The sequence below is a fragment of the Dipodomys merriami genome, unplaced genomic scaffold (assembly GCF_024711535.1).
Source record: "Dipodomys merriami isolate MVZ:Mamm:240054 unplaced genomic scaffold, mDipMer1.0.p SCAF_48, whole genome shotgun sequence".
NCBI classification, from domain to species: domain Eukaryota; kingdom Metazoa; phylum Chordata; class Mammalia; order Rodentia; family Heteromyidae; genus Dipodomys; species Dipodomys merriami.
In genome coordinates, this window is record NW_027206046.1 from 6,532,609 (window position 1) to 6,558,648 (window position 26,040).

General features: G+C 40.8%; 1 protein-coding gene across 4 annotated transcripts in view; it reads left to right on the forward strand.

The window, feature by feature from the left end:
• The window catches only part of Rora (RAR related orphan receptor A), a 779,408-nt gene that overhangs the window by 570,084 nt on the left and 183,284 nt on the right, over positions 1-26,040 (forward strand). For all 4 annotated transcript variants that reach the window (XM_069995263.1, XM_069995264.1, XM_069995265.1 and 1 more), the window contains one exon: positions 5,021-5,050. In XM_069995263.1, the coding sequence (XP_069851364.1) occupies positions 5,021-5,050 (30 nt within the window). The remainder of the gene's footprint in view (positions 1-5,020; positions 5,051-26,040) is intronic.

Genomic DNA, 26,040 nt, shown 5'->3' on the forward strand with positions numbered 1-26,040 from the left:
CACTGCTACAACCTGACTAAGATGAGCTCCCTTCTTGGTGAAAAAAACAAGAGTCTTAGAATCTCTGGAAAAGAGATAGGAAAGAAAATTCTCCTTCACTTGCTATTTAAAAGTGAAAATACGACTGGAGGAAACAAATCAGGGCACACGTATCTGCTGTGAGTGCAGGCCCAGGTCAGATAATTCAAGCAGGTAGAGAGATACCTGGCAGGATGTTCTCTTCTAGAATATTCTGGAATATTCTTAATTCAACTCACTATGTCTTCTAGTTGGACTATGGGTTTGCCTAAGTATCTCCTTGAGTACTTCTTTTACTCAAGACCAGGATGAGATTTCATGCCTCAGATAAGTCAGAGGACAAGGACCATAGATATAAATTATTTAGAGCTAACTGCTGAGACCATGCTCCAAAGAACAGATCTTTTTGCATTTGCTCATTTTTCAAGATTCTGTCTATATCAAGGTCTTAAACACTTGCCATGGGCATATATACTCTCCAATACAAAGAAACTTTTCTGTTATGCTAATTAAATGTCACTGATTCTTTGTTTTATTAATGAAATGCAAAAGTAGTCATCTTTTTGTATGTGCTCTTAGTCTCTCTATCTGTCTCTGTCTGTCTTTCTCTGTCTCTCTTTCTCTCACCATTTATTATAAAGTGGCAGAATCTACTATTCCCTAAAAGGGAGACAAATGCAAGCTCTTTGCATGATTGTGATTGTTATTTTTCAAGGGAAGAGGACAAAGGAAATTTTAATTAGTTTTATAATTATCCCATCAAAATTATCTATGATGGGTTTGCATTGTTTTTGTTTGTTCCGTTTTTCTGAGGAGATGGAATTCTATCTTCAAAATAGCCACTAATATATAGATTATATATGTATATATAAATGGAATAACCTTATCTTTATAATTAGAAATGGTAATATACCTTTTAAAAAATACTGTTTTTGTGAAATGGATGTGTCTAAGCTTTTCTCCAGGAAAAAAAAGGTGAGTTCACAAGTATATCTCCATCGTATATAATGAATATAATTTATAATGTATTTGTATAGAGTAGGGCTGTCAGCAAAAATATAATCAAGTTTGAATGTATAAAATAAGCAGTGTGTTAGTATGTAAAATTCAAATGTAAGTTATACCTAATTTATGAAAACATATATAAGCATATACAGGGCCATATGTATATACACACATACTTATTAAATAAAGTATGGCATGTGTAAGGGAGGATTCCAATGGTGTAACTCCTTTGAACAACTAAAAGATTAACAAAATGACTACCAGGAAGCTGGAACTTGAGGTGTCCACAAGAATGGGGTCAAGGGGTTAGGGTAGAGCTGAATGGAGTGGAAAGGGTGGGCGAATGCAATCCTAATATCCAATGTACATATGTGTGAAAATGCAATTAGGAAAATTGAGGACTCGGATGGGGTTGGGAGATATGGGGGAGAATGATGACAGGGGTAACACTAATCAAGATGCATTGCACTCATAAACTGACATATTGAATTGAAACTCCTTTGTACAACTACTAAAAGGTAATGAAAAGCCCAGTACTGGTGGCTTGCACCTATAATCCCAGCTGAGATCTGATGATCATGGTTCAAAGCCAGCCAGGAAGAAAAGTCTGTGAGATTCTAATCTCCATCAAACCACCAGAAAACTGGAAGTGGCGCTGTGGCTCAAAGTGGTAGTGTGCTAACCTTGAGCACAGCAGCTCAGAGACAGTGGCCAGGCCTCAACTTCAAGCCCCAAGACCAACAACAAAAAAAACAAAAAAGAGAATGAAAAAAAATTTAAATTAAGCAAGTATCCTGTCTTTAATCTGGTCAGCCAGTCAACTTCAATATAAGCATAATCTCTGAATATTTCTATTGAGTATTATTTATGCAAAGGAAGATACCAAGGGTTTACAATGATGTTACAATCTAACTTTCTCGGGGTCAGAAATGAGAAGTTTCAGCCTTATTCCTGCTTTTATGACCTTCAAGGCCAGGCAGCTTTCCTGGAAAGACTTTTGAAATCTATTATCAGTGTAATCATCATAAAAATATTTGATAAGAATACTATCTCATGCACTATAATAAATTTAATTAGAAAAGTCAAGCAGTGGTTTTTGTTTGTTTATTTGTTTTGTTCTTTTTTGTTGTTGTTTTGGTGAGCCCTTTGGATATTAGGAGAAAATAGTTCCACACTCAGCGAATATAGATAGGTCTGTTTCGGGCTATGTTAAATCCAATTGTGTGGAGGTTTTGAATAATCAGGAGTGACGGGCTAAGCACTTTCTCTTCAAAGTGATTTTTACAGAAAGCTCCATTTCCTAAGGAAAGTATAGAGAGAGTCCTTATAATGCTGAAAGAGCATTAATGTATCAATTTATTGGGGCTGGTGTCGGAAGCTAGAGTTGCAAATTGTATTCAGATTTTAAATTTCACTCCCAAGTTGCTGTTGGGAGAAATATAACCTCCTGATGATAAATGTTACTTTGAAAATTTCTAGGACAGCTTCTTGGTAAAATTCTAGGGCACTTTTATAGTTTTTCATAGGAGAGCTTCAAGGACCTTTGCCAGAAGGTCCTAAAACCAACAGCATGATGAAAAACAATATTTTAATTTTCCTCAATACAACTACGAATAAAAACTGAAAAAGAAAACAAAAATCAAAATCCAATGACACTGGTAACTCACATATTCAGGAGACAGAAATCTGAATATCCCACTTCAAAGCCAGCTGGAAGAGGAAAGTCTGTGAGAGTCCTATCTCTGATTAACAACCAAAAATCCAGAAGTAGAGATGTGGCTCAAGTGGGAGCAACAGTCTTGAGTTAAAAAGCTAAAAGATAGAGCCCAGGCCCTGAGTTCAAGCCCCAGTACTGGCAAAAAAAAAAAAAAAAAGAATTTGAGTTGGTCTACATAATTCCAGCTTCCCTAAATACAACCTTTAGAAAATTGTGGGGAACAAATGTGTGATTTTGATCTTAGCATACAACTCTGGAGGCTTTTTTTTTCTTAATGTCTACCATGCATTTTCCTAACAAATTTCTTCTCTGTACCATGTGTTCCCGAGTTAAATAATAGGTCTGATAAGAGTACCAACATTTTCAGCAAATTTTTCTTTCCAAAGGAGGGTTAAATAGTTCTCTGAGTAACCTGAAAGAAAAACAATAAAAAAATCGGAAGTGGCACTGTGGCTCAAGCAGTAGAGCACTCGCCTTGAGCCGAAGAGCTTAGGGACAGCACCCAAGCCCAGAGTTCAAATCCCCCACGACGAACAACAACAAAAAAAAAGTCAAGGTCTACCACACTTCTTCATCACAAGTGAAGTGTTCGCCACAGGCTGATTACTTTGAGGCTTTGTCAAGAGTATCTTCTAAGAAGTAGGGGCCATTTCAAAAAGTAGTATTTTTGAAGCCAGGAACCAGTGACTCATGTCTGTCATCCTAGCTACCTAAGAGGCTAAGATGTAATAATGATGGAGGTTCAAAGCCAGCCACGGCAGAAGTCTTGATACTCTGATCTCCAGTTAACTCACAAAAAAACAGAAGTGGAAGTATGACTCAAATGGTAGAGCACCAGCCTTGAATGAAAAAGCTGAGCAAGAACACAAGGCCTTAGGTTCAAGTCTCAGTACTGGTGTGCACACACACAGAAGTGTTTCTGAACTGGGGTACTGTGGGAAACATTCTGTCTTGATCAAATCCTAGGCCTTACTATTGCTTAGTTACATTGATCATTTCTTTATATATATATATATATATATATATTGTGAAAATACTGTTATATATAAATCAGGGATACCAAGAGGCTAACACATGGATCCTCATGCTTTCTTTCTGTGAGATTCCATACTTAATTGGTTCTATATACAGAGAAATGACAGCCATTTCTCTTCTGATCTTAAGAGATCTGGAAAAATAGATGTTATTTTGTGGGGCTATTTCTCCTCCCCCTAGAAAGGTATGCTTCATATGAGCAGGAAGGGCCATTTTCATTAAAAGCACACACAAAGCCAATGGCAGTGCCAAATTAATCGCTCCTTTGCTCAGCTCACTCTTGTCAGAGTAGGTTGACATTGCTCTCTTGCGTCCTAAATCTTTCCCAGTCTGGCTATTAACACGATTATCTCTCCTACTTACAATAAAGAAACAAGTCTCTGAGCCCATTTCACCCTGTTTCATTACTGCCCGTGCTGTTTCTTCTTCCTGCAGAATCTCTTAAATCCATGGGTGATACTCTCAGTCTCCGTCCCTCACAGTGCTGCAGCTATGGGGTCAGTCTAGTGAGACGGCCTCAGGAGATCAAAACAAATTCTACTCAGCCTTAAATAAAATGAATGCGAGTGTAAAACAGGGGAAGCAAGCAGGATAAAAGAAGAGCTCAGTTGAGGGGCTGAGTATGATTAAAATGTTTCATACACATGTATGGAAATGGGATAATAAAACGTGAAAAAATATTTAAGTGGTGGGGGGAGAGTAAATAAGAAAAATTGATTTGATCCAAGTCTATCATATGCATGTATGGAAATACCATGATGAAACCCTTTTTCACAATCAACAAAATGTACTATCATCAAAATGGGGAGGGGGAGAGAGGGAGGGAGAAGAAGAAGAAAGGAAGGAAGGATATGAAGGGAAGGGAAGAAAGAAGGAAGGAGAAAGGAAAGAAAAAAGGGAGGGAGGAAAGAAGGGGGGAGAGAGGAAGAAGGAAAGAGAAAGAAAAAGAAAGAAGGAAGCAAGAAAGGAAAGAAAGAAGGAAGGAAAGAAAGAAAAGAAAGACAAAGAAAGAAAGAAAGAAAGAAGAAAGAAAAAGAAGAAAGAAAGGAAGAAAAGAAAGGAAGGAAAGGAAGGAAGGAAGGAAGGAAGGAAAGAAGGAAGGAAGGAAGGAAAGGAAAATGTCCCTGGCCAAAGGAAATGACTCCCACCTCTCCATCACCACCTGAAGAAAGCATATCCTGAGCATATTCACAGAAGCAGTCTCATGGCCTGTTCTGACCTTTGTCATCCTTTCTTCTCTTTCAGGTATCTCAGTAACAAAGAAGACGCATACATGTAAGTAATGAATCTTTTTTTCCTTTGTCCCAAGTTTTCTGAAGAGTTGGAATTCGCATATGTCTGGCTGCTGTGACCCTTCAAGTATAAACTCATGTTTCAACTGTGACCCATGGTCAACCGAGGTCCTATTTTCAACCTATAGTGGTCGGGAGTGACACATCTTCACCTGTTTGTATTGAGTGTGTGTGGAAGAGCCAGGTTAGACATATTCTGAAGAATGCTAATGATGGCATTGATTCACACGATGAGGATCAATTACTTATTGATCACCTTGATTCTGGATCCTTCTTAGAGGAGTTGGCATATTCCTAGGAAACATCACCTCAATTTCTTTTAAACTCTGGTCTCCTTTTCCTCACCATTAGTTTACCAACGTTTTGTTCTTATGTCTGTGGGAGCAGAACCATTGACGGGGCATGGAGGCGCTGTGGCATGGCCCTGGGGCCCTGGTAAATGGCATGGGTATCTCGATGTGGAAATGTGTGCTGGATTTATGCTCTGTAATCATCCCACTTTTCAAGGTTCAGATACTATCGTCAACTGCCTTCATTCCAACTACCACCATCAGTTTACAAACTCACGCCAACGTAGGGTGCTGTGATTTGCAATCTGAGCAATGACGTGTGACTGTGCCTTGAACCTCCAGATGAAATAATATACCCTTGAAACACAAGCAAGTCACCTGCACTGTACCTTTCACCAGCATATCATTTAGGCTTTGAATTAGTGGTGTCATCAGATCACTGTTTGAGACCACAGCTCTGTGCTACCTATGAGATGTGTTTTGGGCATCTTTTCTAAGGCAAGCAGTGGGGTTATTTCTAGCACTATCTCATAATGATAAGAGATCCCCACACTTTTTTAAAATCACACTTTTTACACTTTTTTTTTAAACCTTCATGTCGATCATCTTAGGAGTGGGGAAAAAAAAATCTGTGTAACATCCAAGTAGCTTGTGCCTCAGTTGATTCTGGAAATTTGCTCTTGGGTTTGTCTGTCTGTCTATCTGTATTTGTAGAGAAGAAAAATGTAGAACAAACAACAACAAAAAATTTTAAATCAAGCATCAAATTCAATGAGAAGTTGTCTTGACTTTTAGGCTCTAGTCCCGTATCCCCTCCATGTGGCTCTCTCATGGGCCTCCCTAGATCGTTTGTCTGAGGAAGGATGAAAGATCCTGGCTACACTAGACGTCGTAGATTCAGGACAGTACCTCCATCTCTCGATGCATAGTTTCAGTTGGCTGTCCCTCCATCAGGGTAGTCTGTGACCCTTAGCTTTTTTTGGGGGTTGTTTTGTCGTTGTTGTTGTTGTTCTTGCTGTTGTCGGTGCATAATTGAGCTCATGATGACTGAGAGATTGACAGTGCAGGCGACTGAAGTCCTCTATATATCCGCAGGGCAGGCATGGTACAGAGCGCTTCCTTGCACAGCCTTGCCCATGAGCTCGTCCCTGGCCTGGAGGGACCCACTCTAGAGGTGGTAAGTAATTCAGTCTTTCTGCTAGCTCAGTCCTGGGCCTCTCCCAAATAGGGGCTGATGATTGTACCTACTGTTTATGGTTGGTTTGGGGGTATGGACTCCTGGCCACCTAGCAATATACAGAAAGTTGCTATTTGCATTGTGACTTGGCTCTTAGATTCAGCAGACATAGCCACTAGTTCAACTCTAGTGATGAGCATTCTTCAGCTAATGAGATGACCTAAGACAGAGCCCACAGTACAGACACTCAAGAAGTTGTCATCCTAGAAATTATTTTATTGGCCTCTGGTAGAAACTGATGGAAAAGTTTGGATGACAGTATGTGGCTAGTGAATTAAAAAAAAATGTTTCAAGAGTAGATAATTTAACCAGGGTTAAGCAAAGGCTTCGAGAAGTTAACAGCTATACTTACTTTAAAACCAGATCAAGACATAGCCAAAGTAGGTAGGCTTTTGAGTGTCTTTTTAATGTTGAAAATCATCAGACAAAAAAAATGTTTAGGCATTAAGCCTGAAGTAAATGTAGAAAGACTTAAAGCTCTTTTATGTAACTGACTAAAAGATGATGTAGATCCAAATTTAGACCAAGATCAATCATATTGCGTTTTTTTTGTGGTTGATGATGATGGCCACTTTCATGATTGGAGGGAGAGAGAGAGCTCAGAACAAAATGCCCCCATGATAAATTGGAAAGAACAACACTTGAATCGACAGTTGGCACAAAACTTCATGGATATTGAAGAGAAATTGAATTTGTCCAAGCTGCATTGTTTAAAAGTTCGTCCCCCCCCCCATGCCTTTGGAACATGGAGGTTGTTTTTGTCACCCAACTCAGCAGACAACCTACCCTGTTTCTGACCTCTACATCTGTATAGAGCCCACAGTTTGCGAGGAAGAAGAAATACAATCTGGGGACTAGGAATGTGGCTTAGTAGGAGAGTGCTTGCCTAGGATGGATGAAGCCCTGGGTTCGATTCTAAAGTGCCACATAAGCAGAAAAGGCCGGACGCGGCACTGTGTTTCAACTGGTAGAGTGATAACCTTGAGCAAAAGAAGCTCAGGGACAGTGCCCAGGCCCAAGTTCAAACCCCAGGACTGGCGAAAGCAAAAAGAAAAAGAATCCGTTCCTTCTTTCATAATAGTCACCTCAATGACTTTTTTTCTAGCATCTGTTGGATTTTTCTTGAAAACTGAACTGTCCTAACTTACCTGCAAGTTTTTTTAAGATACTAAATCCCAGCTCATCTTAAATCATGCTGACATGTGTTCCTCAAGAAGTTTCACTATCAGTGAAGTGGATGAATTCATTTTTTTTGGTACATGTCCCAAATTTTCCATTTTTAGACAGAGCTCTGGAAACCTCTGTTAAGGCTTGACTACATAATCACTGACAGCTGAAGTCAGCTGACATTAGCGATTTCAATCTGACTTTCCTAACTTCCCTCATAGAGGGAATGTCCAACTTACAAATTAATATGTACCATTGCAGAATATATTAGCAGACGTGTGTGTCAGCTCAGAGGTATACCCATCAGAGGTGCAAGAAGTAAAAATGAACCTGAGTAGCTGTGACAGTTGATAATATTTTAGTCCACTATGCTATCACATGTTGGTCCTTCAAAAAATGTTTTGGGTGACTTGAGCCATAAATTCCCAGAAAAGGATATTTAAGTGTTAGTTTCTGAACACTTCATGAACATAAAATCGTCCTTGGAAAAGTTAAGTTCTTCGGTGTTCCTGAAAAAGATACTCTAGTTGGTCTACAGGAGAAGACAAATCTTGGAGTCTAGAACAAAGCTGTCAGACCTAAATTAGTCAAGGTATTATTACATTTGTGATTTTTTTTCAAGTGTTGGTAGGAATTGTTGCTATTGGTTTTTGGTGTGTAAACATAAAAGAGATTGTGTGTGTGTGTGTGTGTGTGTGTGTGTGTGTGTGTGTGTGTGTGTGTGTGTGTGTAGGAGGGGGGGACATATTGTGTGTGTGAGTGTGTGTGTGTAGGAGGGGGGGGAAATATTTGATCAATTTTATACTGTGGTATACAATTCCAAATGAGTTTTCATGGTGATTACCTAGCACGTGCATTTGGTTGGATACTTGTAAGATCACATTTGCTTTGGTATTTCATAAGTTTGTCCTAATTGCTTTCCTGATTAAATAGTACTGTGTGAATAATATCCTTTTCTTATAATAAACCGCTGTTTTGGTTTTTATTCATATTATTAGTATTATTATTATTATTGGCCAAAGCTAACTGGCAACTGGCCATTAACTCCTAACCTAAATCCCTAATCTAATTTAATCTTGGATAGTTCTGCATTTACTTTAAAAATAAATGTTGCAGGGGCTGGGAAGGTGGCTCAGTGGTAGAGCGTTTGCCTTGTATGCTTGAGGCCCTGCGTTCGATTCCTCAGCACCACATAAGCAGGAAGAAAAAAAAAGGCAGAAGTGGTGCTGTGGCTCAAGTGGTAGAGTGCTAGCCTTGAGATGAAGAGCTGAGGGACAGCACCCAGGCCCAGAGTTCAGGCCCCACGACTGGACCCAAAAAATAATAAATAAATAAATAAGTAAATAAATAAATAAATAAATGTTGCAAGATAATAAAAATGTGGAAGGGGCAGGAAAATGCAACAGATGATCCTACTTATTTCTGGGGGCTAAAATTTAGCCTTACAGAGTGGGACTCTGGTGTGTGCCATCTCTCTGAAAAGCCGTGAGCTTGCCTGCAGAAACATGCGACCTCTGACCCCCGGCCCCTTTTCTCAGCATTGCTTATTCTTATTATTTCTTCCACCTTGTCCTGCCTGTTTCCCCCCCACACCCAGGAAAAGTTCATTTGTTTTCAAAAGAGCAAGCTACTCATTGGTAAACACTCAGGAAAATGTGTCAATTTAATCTCAAATTGAGTTGTAAATTTTCCTTCCCATAAAAACAAAACAAGATATGCTTCTGAGCCTCCAGAGATATTTTAACACAGCAACTACTCAAATGTAACTTAACACATTTTCACCTATATGGTTACAGAGGGCAAGACCCCTGGGGCCCCTCCCAATATAAAATTAATTGTATTATTTGCAAAGGGACTTTAGTTCTCAATAGTAAAACATAGGTTAATGCAAATAGGATTAGATCTTTTAGAATTAATCTATTACATTCATTTTTTTAAGTAACCCTTACAAACCATTTAAAGAATGGGTTATATCCCTACCCCCAGAGATTGGCTTTGAATTTGCCTTAGAGGAAAATTTGTTTGGAGCCCTCTTTAACCTTCTCTCCTTAGGCATTTGTTGATACCACAAAATGCACTCAACAATTTGTCACAATTGTTGTCATTTCCTCAGGAGAACCAAGAGCTAGATTGACCTTATTTTCTGGCTTTCTTTTCCTTTGCTGAAGGCTATGCTTTCTGATTGTAAACTTGTATCAACATCAAACTTGAAGCTCAACCTCCTCCCCCCACCAAAAACACACCCTCAGCCACCATGATGATTTTCATAGTCCAGGAAAACCCAGGAATCAATCTTGGCAAAGCTAATGGAAGGTACTTTGGTGATCTAGTTCACAGGTTGCTGTGACAACCCATATGACTCATGACGTGACTCACAACAATTACAATTTCAGTTGTTGGCAAGGTTTTTCATTCCAACAGACACTAGAAGAAACCACAGTGAAGTTGTTTTGGTTTTCCGGGGGCGGGGGGTGGCGATGAGGTGAGGGGGCAGATAGTTGACCCATTGACAAATACTCAAGAAAAGGGTTCACCTGGTGTTCACAAGCAAATGGAATGTTCATTGCCAAGGTCTCGTCTGAGGGAGGACATCCCAGCCGTGAAGCTTGCTGACAATGGAATGTGACCAAAATACACATGCTAGGATCGTCATTAACTGACAACTGTTTATTGAGGACCTGTTATGTACAGTCACATTCTTTATCCTGGAGCAATTTCAAAGTTGACGCAGGAAGGGACTAGGGTGAGAACCAGTGATTGGAGCCCTAGAAGTACTAGGCGCCACTTAGACACAGGAAACTATGGAAAATAAATACTAGGTGTAAAGGTTTCAGAATAAATCAGCTCAGAACTGATGCCAAGTCAGAAAGGTAGGACAGGAGAAAAGAATTTAGGGAGGCCTTCCAAGATTCAGATCCAATAGCGATAAAGTGAAAGATAAAAGTTTAACCCTTAGGGCTGGGAAGGTGGCTCAGTGGTAGAGCGCTTGCCTTGCATGCTCAAGGCCCTGGGTTCGATTCCTCAGCACCACATAAGCAAAAAGAAAAAAGCCGGAAGTGGCGCTGTGGCTCAAGTGGTAGAGTGCTAGCCTTGAGCTGAAGAGCTGAGGGACAGCGCCCAGGCCCAGAGTTCAGGCCCCACAACCGGACCCCCCCCCAAAAAAAAGTTTAATCCTGAGGGTCTGGAAGGTGGCTTAGTGGTAGAGCGCTTGCCTTGCATGCATGAGGCCCTGGGTTCAATTCCTCAGCACCACATAAGCAAAAAGAAAAAAGCCAGAAGTGGCGCTGTGGCTCAAGTGGTAGAGTGCTAGCCTTGAGCTGAAGAGCTGAGGGACAGCGCCCAGGCCCAGAGTTCAGGCCCCATGACTGGACCCAAAAAAAAAAAAAGTTTAACCCTGAATCCTCGAAACTATCCCTACTCTTCTGTGCCTGCTTAATACCAGTTTACTTCCGTTAGATCATCCAGTCTATAGAACTGCCCCCCCCACACACATATATTTGTGTCTGTAATTCATTGCCTTGTCCAGAGCCAGCCTGAACCACTCACACCAATCCCTCCTAAGCTTAACAGGACTTCTGTGTCTCATAGTATTAAAAAATAAATGGACTGCACCAGCCCCTACCACTTCTCCTGCTGAGCATCTGGGAATTCCACAAAATGTCCAAGTATTTTGCTAAGTATTCCCTTCAAAGTATCTGGTTAATTCAAGGTTGCTCAGTTAGAATTCAGGTTCAAGAAGTGGACTGGCCAAAAAGTATTTGTGTATAGATGTTATGACATGGTTTGAAATGGATTTTATTATTCATGTTTGCATGCACATGCATGTATGCACACACATGTACGTGCTGGTACTGGAGCTTGAACGCGGGACCTCACACTTTCTCTTGGCTTTTTCTCTCAAAGCTGACACTCTTGCCCACTTGAGCCACACCTCCACTTCTGGCTTTTTACTGGTTAGTTAAAGATGAAGGTCTCACAGACTTTTCTCCCCAGGCTGGCTTTGAACCACAATTCTCAGCTCTCAACCTCCTAAGTATATAGAATTACAGAGAGGAGATACCAGTGCCTTGGTGATTGGCCCTTTTAAATCAATAACTACTAAGGTTGGGGTTTCATCTATCAGATAGTGGTATCATTTGGTAGATTCATTACACATTTAATAAAAATTGTAGGTATGAGTGGATAAACTGTAAGAAGGAGCTAAACGTCTATTATAGGATTACTCTAGATCAATAATAATGGTAATAATGATAAGACTACAAGTAGTTGCAGCAAGAAGAACAGGAAACTACCACCAGTTAGGCAGTTCTCAAATTCCAGGCAATATGTTCAGGGTTGTGTATCATTATCTTATTTAATCTTCTCATGAGTTCCATGAGCCTGGTGCTACTTGCACCATAATTTAGATAAGAACATTGATCTAAAGAATGAATATCTTAGCTTGAAGAAGTGAAATAACTTGCTGGCTCATCCAGCTTGTCAGGGTCAGAGCCCAGACTCACAGCAGAATAGACTAGTTCCTCATGCACTTGTGAAGAACCAGCTATGGTTTCTAGTATCACTGGTAGCCAGTATTTTGGGTCACTTAGAACTGGGTAGGTTTCTTTTTGATATCTGTTTATGTAATATTTGTCATGATCTTGTGAGCTCGATAATGCTTCTATTCCCATTTCCCAAGTAGGTCTCTATAACCAGCTATTCAGTTGTTGAAGGAGGACTTAAAGGCAATCTATAATTAAGGTGTTGGTGACTCATGCCTATCATCCTAGCTACTTAGGAGGCTGAGAGCTAAGGATCGCGGTTCAGAGCCAGCCCGGGCAAGAGGCTTGAACTCTGGGCCTTGTGTTCTCCCTAGCATTTCTGTTGAAGGCTAATGCCCTACCACTTGAGCCACAGCTTTGCTTTTTGCTGGTAAATTGAAAAGTCTCCTGCAACTTTACTGCTAGGCTGATTTCAAACTGTGATCCTCAGATCTTAACCTCCCTAGTAGCTAGGATGGCACTGAATTACTTTGTTAAAATTAGATCAATTTGATGCTTCCTGTATTTTTCCCTGTGTTGTTGTATAGGGCTTTATACCTTACCAAAAACAAGCAGATAAACCCTTTAAGACTAAAGGAATATTTAGCCAACTACAATGTCTATCTGTCTACCCAAAGGGGCTAGTTGAGAGAGAGTAGGTTTTGAGGATAACAAAATCTATCTGAATGTAGAATTGAGTTTCAGTTCAATTTAGGTCTAACAAACAAAGGAGTGAAAACAAAGGAGAAACAGAGATAGAGATGATGCCCTAACTTTGTTGATTCAAATAAATTTCCTTCTTTACTAATTATATTGCCAGGAAAGTAGTGTATTAATAGTCCTATAGCCTTTTTTATTATAATTGATGCTCATGTCTGTGCATTATTAATGACAAAGATTTTCATTTCCAAGCTTACCCAGTTTATCTTTTTGAGTGTTCAAGATCCCTTGCCAATGGAATTTTTTCCATCTCTAGGCATCTTTTTGTTGTTGTTGTTGTTCTTTCCTGTGTAGGAACAATAAATCTTTTTCTGTTTCACTGGGTCGATCACTCGGGCATTCAATTCAGATCCTAATATTTTAGTCAAGAGGGAAGCATAATAAAAGGCAAACTGAGGAGCAGCAAATGCTAGAATACGTGTTAGATTCATGTTTGGTTGCAATGAGAGGAAACTGATCCATACATGTTTCATTTTACATTTTTTACTCTTTGAAGAAAGAAAGTTGAATGATGGATAATTCAGAAACCTGAAGTATGGGTCCTAAGGAAGAAAGGTTTGGAAGGGTCTAACAGCCAATCCCCATGTAAGAACAGGGCTGTGGGCCAAGAAGATTTAATAGCTTCGTAATTTCTAGCTCCTGCTCTATGCAGGAGACATAGGGTAGCATAGAACATTTTCATATTCTCAAATTGATTAGTTTGAAGAGGAGAGGGCAATTCTATGGGCAAAGTCTTAACAGTGAAAGGATGGCAGAAAGCACAGGACCGAGATTCCAGTGAGATGATGCGTTACTTAATGCTATGTGGGCTCAGATGACAGACCTAAATGCCATCTAAGAGTCTTGAAGCTTAGGCAGGACCCCCTATAATTTAGCAGAAGGCTCAGTGTGCCCAAAAGTATGGACTTAAGTAGCTGGAGTAGGATATTAATAAAAAATTAATAATAAATACCAGAATTTGGCTTCCCCTCATAACCAGTGAAGGGCCACAGAACATGTGTGGAAAATGCAGTAACCTATCAACAGCACTGTTACTTCCATTGCCACTGAACATGGTCAGAATCCCATATTCCCTGCCTTCATCCATTTTTCTGAGCCCAAAAAAGTGAGATTCTTATCCGGAAATAGAGCTTCCTTTCCCCCCTCCCCCTGCTCAGGCTGCTCATGTGATCGCCTGTGTAGAAAAAAATGCTTACGAAGCAGGAAAGATAGGCAAGGCTATTTCAGCAGTCAAGAAAAACGATTTCCCTTCTTTGTCTCCTTAATTTTAAGATCTGTTTGTAAGACCAGATCTTGCCATTTCACTACAATCAGAGGCAGGAATTAAGCGCTTTGAATTTTATGGTCAATGCTTTTTCTTACTTTCACTCTACTGCTAATTGGTTGGAGGCTACTGTGAGAGGTTGGGAAGCGATGTCTCATTCCCACCTGTGTGTGTGTGTGTGTGTGTGTGTGTGTGTGTGTGTGTGTGTGTGTGTGTGTGTGTGTGTGTGTGTGTGTGTGTGTCTGTGTCTGTGTCTGTGTCTGTGTGTGTGTCTGTGTGTGTGTCTGTGTCTGTGTGTGTGTCTGTGCCTGTGTGTGCGTGTGTGTGCGTGTGTGTGTGTGCGTGTATGTGTATGTATTTGTGTGTGTGTGTGTGTGTGCGTGTAATATTTAGAGCCTCATGTTCTTAGTTTTTTCACTCAAGGTTGGTGCTTTACCGCTTGAACCACAGCTCCACTTCCAGCTTTCTGCTGTTCCATTGGAGATAAGGGTTTCATGAACTTCTCTCCCCAGGGTGACTTCAAACCTTAGATCCTCACATTTCAGCCTGCTGCGTACCTAGACTGACAAGCATGAGCCTTCACTCAGCTACAAATAACTATTTAAAAAAAAAAATTGAACCTCAAATTCCAAATCTTACTCTACTACCTTGGATTGGTAAAAAGTGTTCTGATTATTATTTTTCATCACCAAGAAGTATCTCCTTCATCTAGTTAGTTGGACATGATAGTAAGACACCACTGCTCCCTTTCTTCTGATTGATCTTGCCTCCCTGCCTCCCTGCCTCCCTGCCTGCCTCCTTCCTTCCTTCCTTCCTTCCTTCCTGTCTGTCTTTGTTTCTTTGTTGGTTGTGGGGCTTGAACTCAGAGTCCTGAGCATTGTCCCTGAGCCTCTTTGTGCTCACAGCTAGCGCTCTACCACTTGAGCCACAGTACCACTTTCAGTTTTTGAGTAGTTAATTGGAGATGAGAGTCTCACAAGGACTTTTCTACCTAGGGTTGCCTTTGAACCACGAGCCTCAGTTCTCAGCTTCCTGAGTAGTAGGAATACAGGTGTAAGCCACCAGCACCCAACTTCTGATTGATATTTCTTAATTCCCCTAAACGAGACAGAGAGAAGGGAGACAGAGAAAAACAGAGAGGGAGACTGGAGATTCTATGGTTTTACTTGAAGAACACCAGTGTCCAGATGAGCGATTTTATCTGCTCTGAGGAGTCTTCTGTCATGAAGCATGTTGAGTGAATGTATCTGTCTCTCTTCACACCATGTCTTTTTGTGTCGACCAAACTGAAAATTCATTTTTCCTCACTAAGTTGGGATATTGGGATAATTGATTGTTATCCATCTGCGCCTTTCGTAGACAGGATAACACCATTGCCTCCAGAGAACAGGTAAAAAACTAAACTGTGTCCCCTGAGGCAAATGAAATAAGTGTTTGGTCCCTTGTGTGAAATTTCCTAATAACTTAACTGGGCAGCCTCTGGGTCCCTGGAGGCTTTCTCCACAAGCGTATTCCCTCTCTTTGTTAAGATTGCTTATTAAAAATGATTTTATAATGAAGTTGCCTCAAATAGCAGCTCTTTTTCCCGGTTGTCCTTGAAGCCGTGGTAAAAAAGAATCTTAGTGACAACTGTCTAGGGTTTTCCTTCTTGTTAAAAACTTTGCTCTCACCATGGTTACTCTTGATTTTTTTTTTTAAGGAGACAAAGTCTGACACAAGTGCTTCTGCAGTTGATTATGTTGCTTCAAACCCTGTATGAGGCATTATTGGTAGTTTAGCTTGTCATTCAAGGAATTCAGGAATCGAATTGATCCCTGCGGACTTGAGGACATGGAAATCTAGTTGAAACAAGGTCTCCAGGCTCTTCTCTTGTAACAGCTAAAGGATGTGTGTGTGACCAGCCACTCCCAGACTCCCTCAGAACCATGGTTTCTAATCATGTCATTTCTTTGGTCCTATCTGTGAATTGATACTTTCTGGCCATAAGGAGCTGTTGTGAAGAGAAACTAAATAATAATAATAACAATAATAATTATATCTACACCTACTGTATAAAGTCAGAGATGTCTTTCTTCTTTTTATTATCCTTAAGAAGTTGTGCAGAACGGTTTCAGTTCAGCAGGTCAGTTTGAGTACAGTGCCTCTTTTTTTTTTTTTTTTTTTTTTTTTTGAAGCATTGGGGTGTTTGGGTTTTTTTAGTGGTTGTTCAAAGAAGTTTCAGTTCAACAAGTCAGATTTTGAGTACAGTGCATCTTGATCGATGTCACCCTTTTGTCATTCATCAGAGACTTCTTAATCAATGTGGCAATTAGGAGAGGGGAAAAAAAAAGAAATCAAGCTTTTGTTATCACATGGCACCAGCCCGGCTTTTTAACTTCAGGGCCTTCACTGTGCTAATGTATTTAACATAAGGAAGCAGAAAGCAGTTGCCAGTGAGGTTCACCATTGGACAGATCAGCTTCCTATGTGACCTCCCCCAGTAATCCAAAATGCTCAGCTAGCAGCACCGGAAGGCTCAGGCCTGTAAGGTTGTGAGTGACAGATACAGCTTGAAATATCCCCCTTGCTTTACACATGAGAGGCCGTGAATCCGCAGAGGAATCCCTATGGGTCTCGGTACTCTGTCACCTTGCAGTATGAATGTAGTCATGTGCTCTTAAAGCCCTGCCATGGCAGATCTGCCAGTGGGGAGAATTGGAGTCTCCTGTGAGTCTCCCCGGATGACCTTACGCTGAGAAACACACGGGGTCATAGACCCATTGATCTGTGTCACTCCCGGGTACATTTTACTATTTATCTACCTTCTGTCATCCATCCACCCACCTATTATCTGCTTTCCTATTTATCACTAACCTATTCATCTATCTCTAACCTATCTGTTATCTGCCTACCTATCTACAGAGTATTATCATCTTCTCCCTATCTTCTACCTAAAATCATCTATCTATATTATCTACCTACCTATCATCCATCTATCTATCTATCTATCTATCTATCTATCTATCTATCTATCTATCTATCTGTGTACTATCTGTTTATCTATTTTTTATTGTGAAAATACTGTATGTAGGGGTTACAATTACATTGGCAAGTTTATCTATCCAGAAACCTCATATTGTAAATCTTAAATGCACTCAACAAAATTAATTCTTTGTTGTTGTTGTTGTTGTCGTAGGGCTTAAACTCGGGGCCTGGGCACTGTCTGTGAGCTCCTTTTGTTCAAGGCTAGTCCTCTACCACTTGAGCCACAGCTCCACTTCTGGCTTTTTTGAGTAGTTTATTGGAGATAAGAGTCTCATGGACTTTCCTGCCCATACTTCTCAGTCTCCTGAGTAGCGTGGATTACAGGCGTGAGCTACAGCGCTCAGCCAAAATTAATTCTTTTTACTAAAGGAAAAGGGAAATAAAAGAACATACCTTGGGGGCTGGGAAGGTGGCTCAGTGGTAGAGCGCTTGCCTCGCATGCATGAGGCCCTGGGTTGGATTCCTCAGCACCACATAAGCAAAAAGAAAAAAAGCCGGAAGTGGTGCTGTGGCTCATGTGGTAGAGTGCTAGCCTTGAGCTGAAGAGCTGAGGGACAGTGCCCAGGCCCAGAGCTCAGGCCCCATGACCGGACCCTCCCCAAAACAAAACAAAACAAAGAACATACCTTGGATAAATTCTATTCTCAGAATTTTTTTTATTTGAAAACCTCACCCTCACATTTTAACAAATTCCTCCTACCCTCTCTTCCCAATTTAAGAAAAAGAAAAAGGAAATCTATAGCTTTTCTTCTTATTCCACTCTTTAGTAAGCTTCTAGAGCTTTCCATCACCTGGGCAGTCTAAAGGTCTTAGTTTAAGGATCATGGCCATTTCCCCATCTGGGCCGCATGGTTCCGGGGCTGTTTTCACACCGGCCAGCATGTTCACAGTTGTGCCATCCGTTAATGCTCCATTTCCACCAGACTCCATGCCTTTACATCTGCTCCATTTGCTTTGGCCTGGAATGTTCTTCACCATCTTCTACACCTGTACAAGTCTTTCTGCTCCAGCAAATGCCATGGCAGACAGCAACTGCCACATCTTCTCTAATCCCTCCTTCTTAAGGTCACTGCTGTCCCCATTCCACCTTGTTAATCAAAGGCCATAAGTGCACTGTAAAACAGTTGTCTATGTAGCTTTGTCCCACTACAAATCCTTTTATTTTAGCCCACTGTAGTTAGAAGCCTGATTGACATCTGTGTTTTTCGTTCATATCTGTAATGCATATGTATAGCAATTTTACAATGACACTCTTCTTGCACATTTGAGTTTAGAGGAAAATAATAATAAGCATTTCATAGTTAACAGTTATTAAAAAACAGCTATATAAAACTACTTAAAGCCGGGCGCTGGTGGCTCATGCCTGTAATCCTAGCTACTCAGGAGGCTGAGATCTGAGGATCGCGGTTCAAAGCCAGCCCGGGCAGGAGAGACCGTGAGACTCCTATCTCCAATAAACCACCAGAAAACCAGAAGTGGCGCTGTAGCTCAAGAGGTAGAGCGCTCGCCTTGAGCTGAAGAGCTGAGGGACAGCGCCCAGGCCCAGAGTTCAAGCCCCACGACTGACAAAATAAAATAAATAAAAACTACTTAAAATTATATTGGGAAACTTGTTTTAAACTAATTTTAGAAAGCAATACTATAACTCAAAAGACTTTTTTTTTAAACTGATACTGGGGTTTAAACTCAGAACCATTCATTCACTGACTTGCTGGGCTGGTGCTCTACCACTTTAGTCAGACCTCTGACTCAGCTTTTTACCAGTTATTTTGGAGATGTAGTCTAGTGGACCTTTCTGCCTGGACTTTCTTTGAACCACAAGCCTCTAGATCTCAGCCTTCTGAATCAGTGGGATTATAGGAGTGAGCCACTGATGCCTAGCTTCATAAAAGGCTTCTTGATATCCAGCAATCTACCACATGTAGATTTAAATTTTCCTACAGCAGTTTGTTGGATTGAAGTCAGACTTCCATGCAGAGGTTTTCCCCCACACACTTGAGGGTGTGGGGGAAAAATCTAAAGAGAAAGCGTGTGCAATTTCTCAGAGTGACCCTTCTAAGGCTATATGCCAGGTTTCTATAACCCCAAAATGATCACGTCTGCAGAGGCAAAGAGTAGAGGAATATTTTCCATTACCACGGGTAACTTATGTAAATACGAAGGAGAAAACTGCCTATTAGAGAATTGGCCGACCTTTCCAAGAACGAAGTGTATAGTGTTCTATCAAGGGAAATATACTATATTTGTCCAGTCTGGGGAGGAAAAAAGCCATCCTAAAGTCTTAAGCAATTTCTTCAGTAGATGCTCTGATAATCCCAGATTACTTATTGAATTTTGAGGTAAATTCTAGAGAGAAATGATGACATTTAGCAGTCAGGGTCAAAAATGTGACATTATTTTTTGGTCTGATCTGGGGCATAAACATCTATTTCCTTAATTTAGCAGGTACCAAGGAATACAAGGACTATTGTCCAGCTCAGAGAAGCTTCATGCGATCCTGGTTTCTGGCCACTTTTCGTTGGAGTTCTTTTGAAAATAACCATCTTAACTTTCTTCTGTAGCTCCTTCCTGACTTTTGTTTGTGACTTTTTTTTTTTTCCTTGAATCTAAACAAGAGGAGCAAAATCATCCCCTCCGGTATCAATTGAGTGGAAACCTTGCTTATAAATGAGAGAATGAGACATGACCCAATAAAAGAATCTATTTTAATTTTAATTTATTTCCTGGTGGCCTTTTATGCCTCCTTAGGCAATGACCTAACCAATTCTATCTTAACATTGACTTTTTTTTTCTTCTTCTTCTTCTTCTACCAAGGTCAAAAAGCACTTTGGAATTATTGCAAGAAGAAAATAAATGGGTTTTGCCTGTCGCATAAAGCCCATCTCATCATATCAAATTTAATCCTCATTTTTCTGAGCTTTGCAGTAATTCTTGTCTCATTAGGCATCTGTAAGTAGGCTCAGGAAAAAACAAAGGATGATAATATGAAGTAAGATTTGAGGCTATTGGGGCTGGGAAGGTGGCTCAGTGGTAGAGCGTTTGCCTTGCATGCCTGAGGCCCTGGGTTCGATTCCTCAGCACCACATAAGCAAAAAGAAAAAAAGCCAGAAGTGGTGCTGTGGCTCAAGTGGTAGAGCGCTAGCCTTGAGCTGAAGAGCTGAGGGACAGCACCCAGGCCCAGAGTTCAGGCCCACGCCGGACCCCCCCCCCCAAAAAAAAAAGATTTGGGGCTATTGAAGCTGACTTTTTTTTTCTAGTATTTCTGAACTGCCAAAAATGTGAACTTAGAGTCTTATGCTTACTGGACAGGCTCTTAACCACTTGAGTCATGCCTTCCTCCTCGGCCCTTTTTCTTTAGTTTATTTTTCAAATAGGGTTCTCTTTCTTTTCCTTGCTAGGCCTTGGATTGTGATCCTCCTGTTTCTCCTTCCTGAGGAGCTAGGATTACCGGAGTGCGCCAGTACATGCAACTAGAGCTGGTTTTTCTTTTTAAATAGAGATGTTATCTCTTTTATCCTCTGCCATACTTTACTCCAACTTAGCAGTATTCAATGCACAGTGAGAAGTGTCATCTTTACTTTGTGCTACACTTCCATAGAACAAGACACAAATTGTCCTGGAAGGCAAATCAAACTCTGGTCTTTGTTTTGGCTTTTTTTAATTGTTGTTTTGTTTTGCTTTTTTTTTGAGGGCTAAAAAGGAAAAGCTGATCTGCCGTCAGGTGCACTATTTCTCCTGCTTCACTCTACCACTTTCTACCAAAATAACAACAACAACAAAATAACAAAAAAAAAAAAAGGAATTCTGTTTGATTGCCCTAAGTCAAAGAACTTTCCTTGGCCTGAATTGCTGAAGATAACTTAATCCTATGTATAATTAGGGTGATTTGAAAGACGGGAAGATTCTCTCATTTCCATTATGGAAACCACCTGGGGACAGTTATCATTTGAAGAGTATGTTTTTATTGCCCTGAATTACTCTACCTGAGATTCCTTTGGTGGGTTTCTTATGGAACTAGTGTGGATCCTGTTCAGAAAGATTGTCCTAGGACTTAAGCCCCTCTTCAGTGGTCATGAAAATGCTCCCTTGTAAGGGAGAATTAGAGAAGGCCTGATTAGGAGGCCTTGAAATACTAGCTAGTTGCTTTCTGCATGTAGCCCAAACCTCTTAAGAAAGTTCTCACATTGTGTCATCACCCTTAACTGAGCTCAGCCCACCATCCCAGACTTGGACAGGTTCTAACAGCAACTTTCTTGGCATAAAATCTAAGTTAGATCTACTTCACACTGAATGAAGCGAGGTCCTACCTCATTCTCAGAGAGAAGACATTAGGATTCCCGATTGATTCCAATTCAATGCCTGGATCTTACAATGTCTTCCTCATAGAATACACAAAGACTGAAATTTGCATACACAGTGCTTTGGGGGAGTACTCTCAGAAAAGAGTGCCTATTCAGCATGGGGGAAGATGGGTTTGGTATCTCTTGCCACCTAGCTTTCACCGGGAAGCCAAGGGAATTAGAAAATGGATGACCTTTGTTGTTGTTATTGTTGTTGTTTGTACTAGTACTAGGGCTTAAACTCAGGGCCCAGGGTGGTTAATTGGAGATAAAAAGTCTCACAGACATTTCTGCCTGAGCTGGCTTCTAATTGTGATCCTCAGATCTTAGCCTTCTGAGTAGCTAGGATTACAGGTATTGGCCACACACATTTTTCTCAATGCTACTACTACCGATGATGATGATGATGATGATGATGATGATGATGATGATGATGATGATGATGATGATGATGATGATACATTTCCAACTATTTGGACTCATATGAAATATATTCACATAGGAACAAAAAAAGAATGGCTTCAAAGACTAGACACATAACATGATACTTTTTTTATTTTGACAGTCTGCTACTGACTGAGATCCAGTATCTAAAATATATTTGGAGGGTCTATTTATGTGCATCCTCAGGCTGGTTTTTAGTACTTGTGATTGATATTTTACCCTCATTTTGCCTGTTAGCAAGGATCTGTATATAAAGCCAGAATTAAATATAAAATGAGTGGTCTACTCAGGAAGCTGAAAGCTGAGGATTGCAGTTCAAAGCCAGCCCAGGCAGGAAAGTCCACGAAATTTTTATCTCCAATTAACTGCCAGGAAACCAAGTGGAGCTGTGGCTCAAAAGGTAAAGTGCTAGCCTTGAGTGAAAGAACTCAGGGACAGCACCCCCGCCCTAAGTTCAAGCTCCGCAACTGACCAAAAAAAAAAAAAAATCAGTGGTGGATTATGAAGAGGGAAACCATCTTGAGTTTCTGATGCCCTCAATCCATGTTATCATAGAAGACAGCTTCTCAGACCAGTGGCTCACACCTGTAATCCTAGCTACTCATGAGGCTGTGATCTGAGAATCACAGTTCAAAGCTAGCTTGGGCATAAAAAGTCAGAGACTCCATTCCTAAGCCAGCAAAATGCTGAACTGAAGTGTGGCTCAGGTGGTAGAGAGACAATCATAAGCCAGACATCTGAGAGTATAGAGGTGTGGGTTTAATTTCTGATTCTGGCAAAGAACTACTCAGTAAAGCTTATCATGGATTTTTTTTTTTTTTTTCAGTCATGACTCCAGGCCTGGGTGCTGTCCCTCAGCTCTTTAGTTCAAGGCTAGCACTTTACCACTTGAGCCAGAGCGCCACTTCTGGTTTTCTGAGTGGTTTATTGGAGATAAAAGTCTCATGGCCTTTCTTGCCAAGGCTGGCTTTGAACCATGATCCTCAGATCTCACCTCCTGAGTAGCTATGATTCTAGGCATGAGCCACCAGTGCCCGGCTTTATCATGGATTTTATTATCATGGATTTTACTTCTGAATCCTGACCTCACCTCAAATTTAGTGAAACTTGATTTTGCTTATTACTTCTAAGAATGGAAGATTCCAGTGCAAGGAAAGGAAAAACATCTAAAAAGTCCAAACTATCTTCCTGGTTGCTAATGGCTCACACCTGTAATCCTAGCTACTCAGGAGGCCAAAATCTGAGGATCTTGGTGTAAAGCCAGCCCAGGCAGAAAGTCCCTGAAACACTTATCTGTACTTAACTAGCAAAAAGCCAGAAGTGGAGCTGTGGCTCAAGTAGTAGAACTGCTACCCTTGAGTCAAAAGGCTCAGAGACAGTGCCCAGGCCCTGAGTTAAAGCACCAGGACCAAAGTACAGAACCCAAAAAACAAAAGCCTCAAGGTTTGGCTTTGCTTATTTGTATGGTTATTCTTGGGATGTTCACAATTAAAAATACCCCCATTCACAGAGGATCCCAAAGCCACAGACACCTTACAGGGTTGGTTTAGAAACTAGCAGTTTTCACTATTGTTGATGCTTCAGACAAATATCTGAAGAACCTCTAGGGTTCAGCTGCCACCAGGGCTTATCTAAGTGGAGTTTAAATGGAACTGGCCTTCCAGTGTTTAGTTACTGTACCTCTTGCCTTAGCAAAGAGAGGGCTTTTTTTCTGGTTGGTAATGAAGCGAATTCACAGTATTCTTTCTCTTCCACAAAGAAAACCAACAGATTGAAGAAACGCTTTACCTGGTCTGAAAGCTCCCATAGTCCCACCACTTCTCCCTGGGAAAATCCCCAGCCAGCCATTCTTTTGGATTTTTTTTTTTTTTCTAATGTCTGAGTCCCTGGGAAAGGAATTCTGAAGCTGGCTCTGTATAGGGGCAGCTTGGTCAGTCTGCCCTGGGCCATTACCATAATAATGACAAAGTCCCTGGCAGAGAGTGGCCTTTCAAGGGGACAAACCTGGGGGGCCAGAGGGTCTCTTGTGTCTTCACTTAAGAAGGAGTCCTGTTATCAAGGAATCCATCAAAATGTGCTCTTTCCCAGATTATGGCTGACCCACCCATCTGAATGCACACATTGTGCAATGAGTAACCTCTTCTTTGCAACACAGTGCTGAGCATGCAAATGACAGGGATGTTTTTCATAGAAAGGTATCTAATGAGCAGAAATGTAAAGTGATGGCTATTTTCAATGGACAAGATAAAGCGACTCCTTAATTTTTTTCCTGGAAAAAATTTAATAACATGTGCAGGTGGTCTGTGTGTGTGTATATGTGTGTGTGTGTGTGTGTGTGTGTGTGTGTGTATGTGTGTGTGTGTGTGTGTGTGTGTGTGTGTGTGTGTGTGTGTGTATGCCAATGTCTATCTGTCAGTGCCAGAATTTCATTGAGTGATTCATATTACTGTCAATTACACACCCTATTGGAGAACAGCCACTAGGCAGCTGCCAGGAAAACACAAGTCTGAAAATCCTTCTGTTTTAAGAAAACTAAATTCATGGCCGCCCCTCCTGTGGGGAATATGTGTAGGCCTCCACTTTTCTTGCGTAGGAAAAGGGACCAGGCCTGGCCCCCTCCTCTTTGTGAATTAAAGGAGTCACTTGGACATTCTGAGAGGTTGACGCCAGGGGCCAGAGGCAAGACTTGGGTTTGGTTTCTGAATAGTGTTTATTTATTTAATTTTTTTCTCCTCTCTTGTGGTGCATGTTACAAAACACAACCCTGGTGTTATAAAACCGGATTTCTAGTTATGAATCACAGCAGTTTTGGTCTGGCATTTCCAGAGAGGCCTCCTGGAACTGAATGGAGGAGCTGTTTATCTTCCTCTTCCCCATGTCTATGACACTTAGGGCTCCTCTGTTTTTCCCACATGTCGTTCTTGGCCTCAGCCTTGCCCTCTTCTCCCCATCCTCTCCCTTCCCCCTTTTCCTCTCTTCTCCCCTTCCTCCATTTTTCCCCCATCCCACTCTCCCTCCTCCCTATTTTAAGGGCAAGTGAAACTACAATTAAATTATGATACTTTTTTTTTTTAAGACTGTTCAATTGTGACAAAAAGTCAAATTTTCTGTGGGCAAAATAAAGCCTGGACAGTTAATCAGATGTCTCCCTCCACCCCCTTCAAATGTCAGGTTTAACAAAATGTCTCTAGAACACTCCACACATTTGGGTGAGAGGGGAGAGAGGGGAACAGAAGCAATTGCTGGGTACTTTACCAGTTCTATACCTTGCACTTCGTTTATATCTGGCTCATACACTTAGATATTGTCAGTATGGAATAATGATAATGTTGGTCTTATCTGAAATATTATCCATGATCCAGATACCTTGAGTGTAAATAATGTTAATACCAAAAGGAAATACGTACTCCATGTACTGGTGGCTCAAGCCTGCAATCCTAGCTACTCAGAAGGCTGAGATCTAAGGATCAATATTCAGTTAAAAGTCTCTAAGACTCTTACTTCCAGTTATAACCAACAAAAAGCCAGAAGGGAAGCTGTAGCTCAAATGGTAAAATGCTGGTCTGGAGTGAAAAAAAAAAGGTCAGGAATAGTACTCAGGTCCTGAATTCAAGCCCCAGTACTAGCATACAAAAGAAAAATATTTTATGTATTTATTTTTTGTACATTTTTTATTGTAAAAATACTGTACCAGAGGGGTTACAGTTACATGAACAAGGTAAATGAGTACATTTCCAATCGAGCATTGTTGCCTTCTCCTTTGTTTTTCCCCTACCATCCCTTCCCACCTCCACAACTCCCTGCCCCACCCCCCAAGTTGTAAAGTTCATTTTCAACATAGTGTCTTGTACATCTCATTGTTACAATGGGTCAGCCTGTATCCCTATTTAAGCATTATGTTTTTTCCCTTCCCCTCCCCAAATTAGAGAAGTGTATATACAAGATGCAGGGCACTGGAATCCAATAC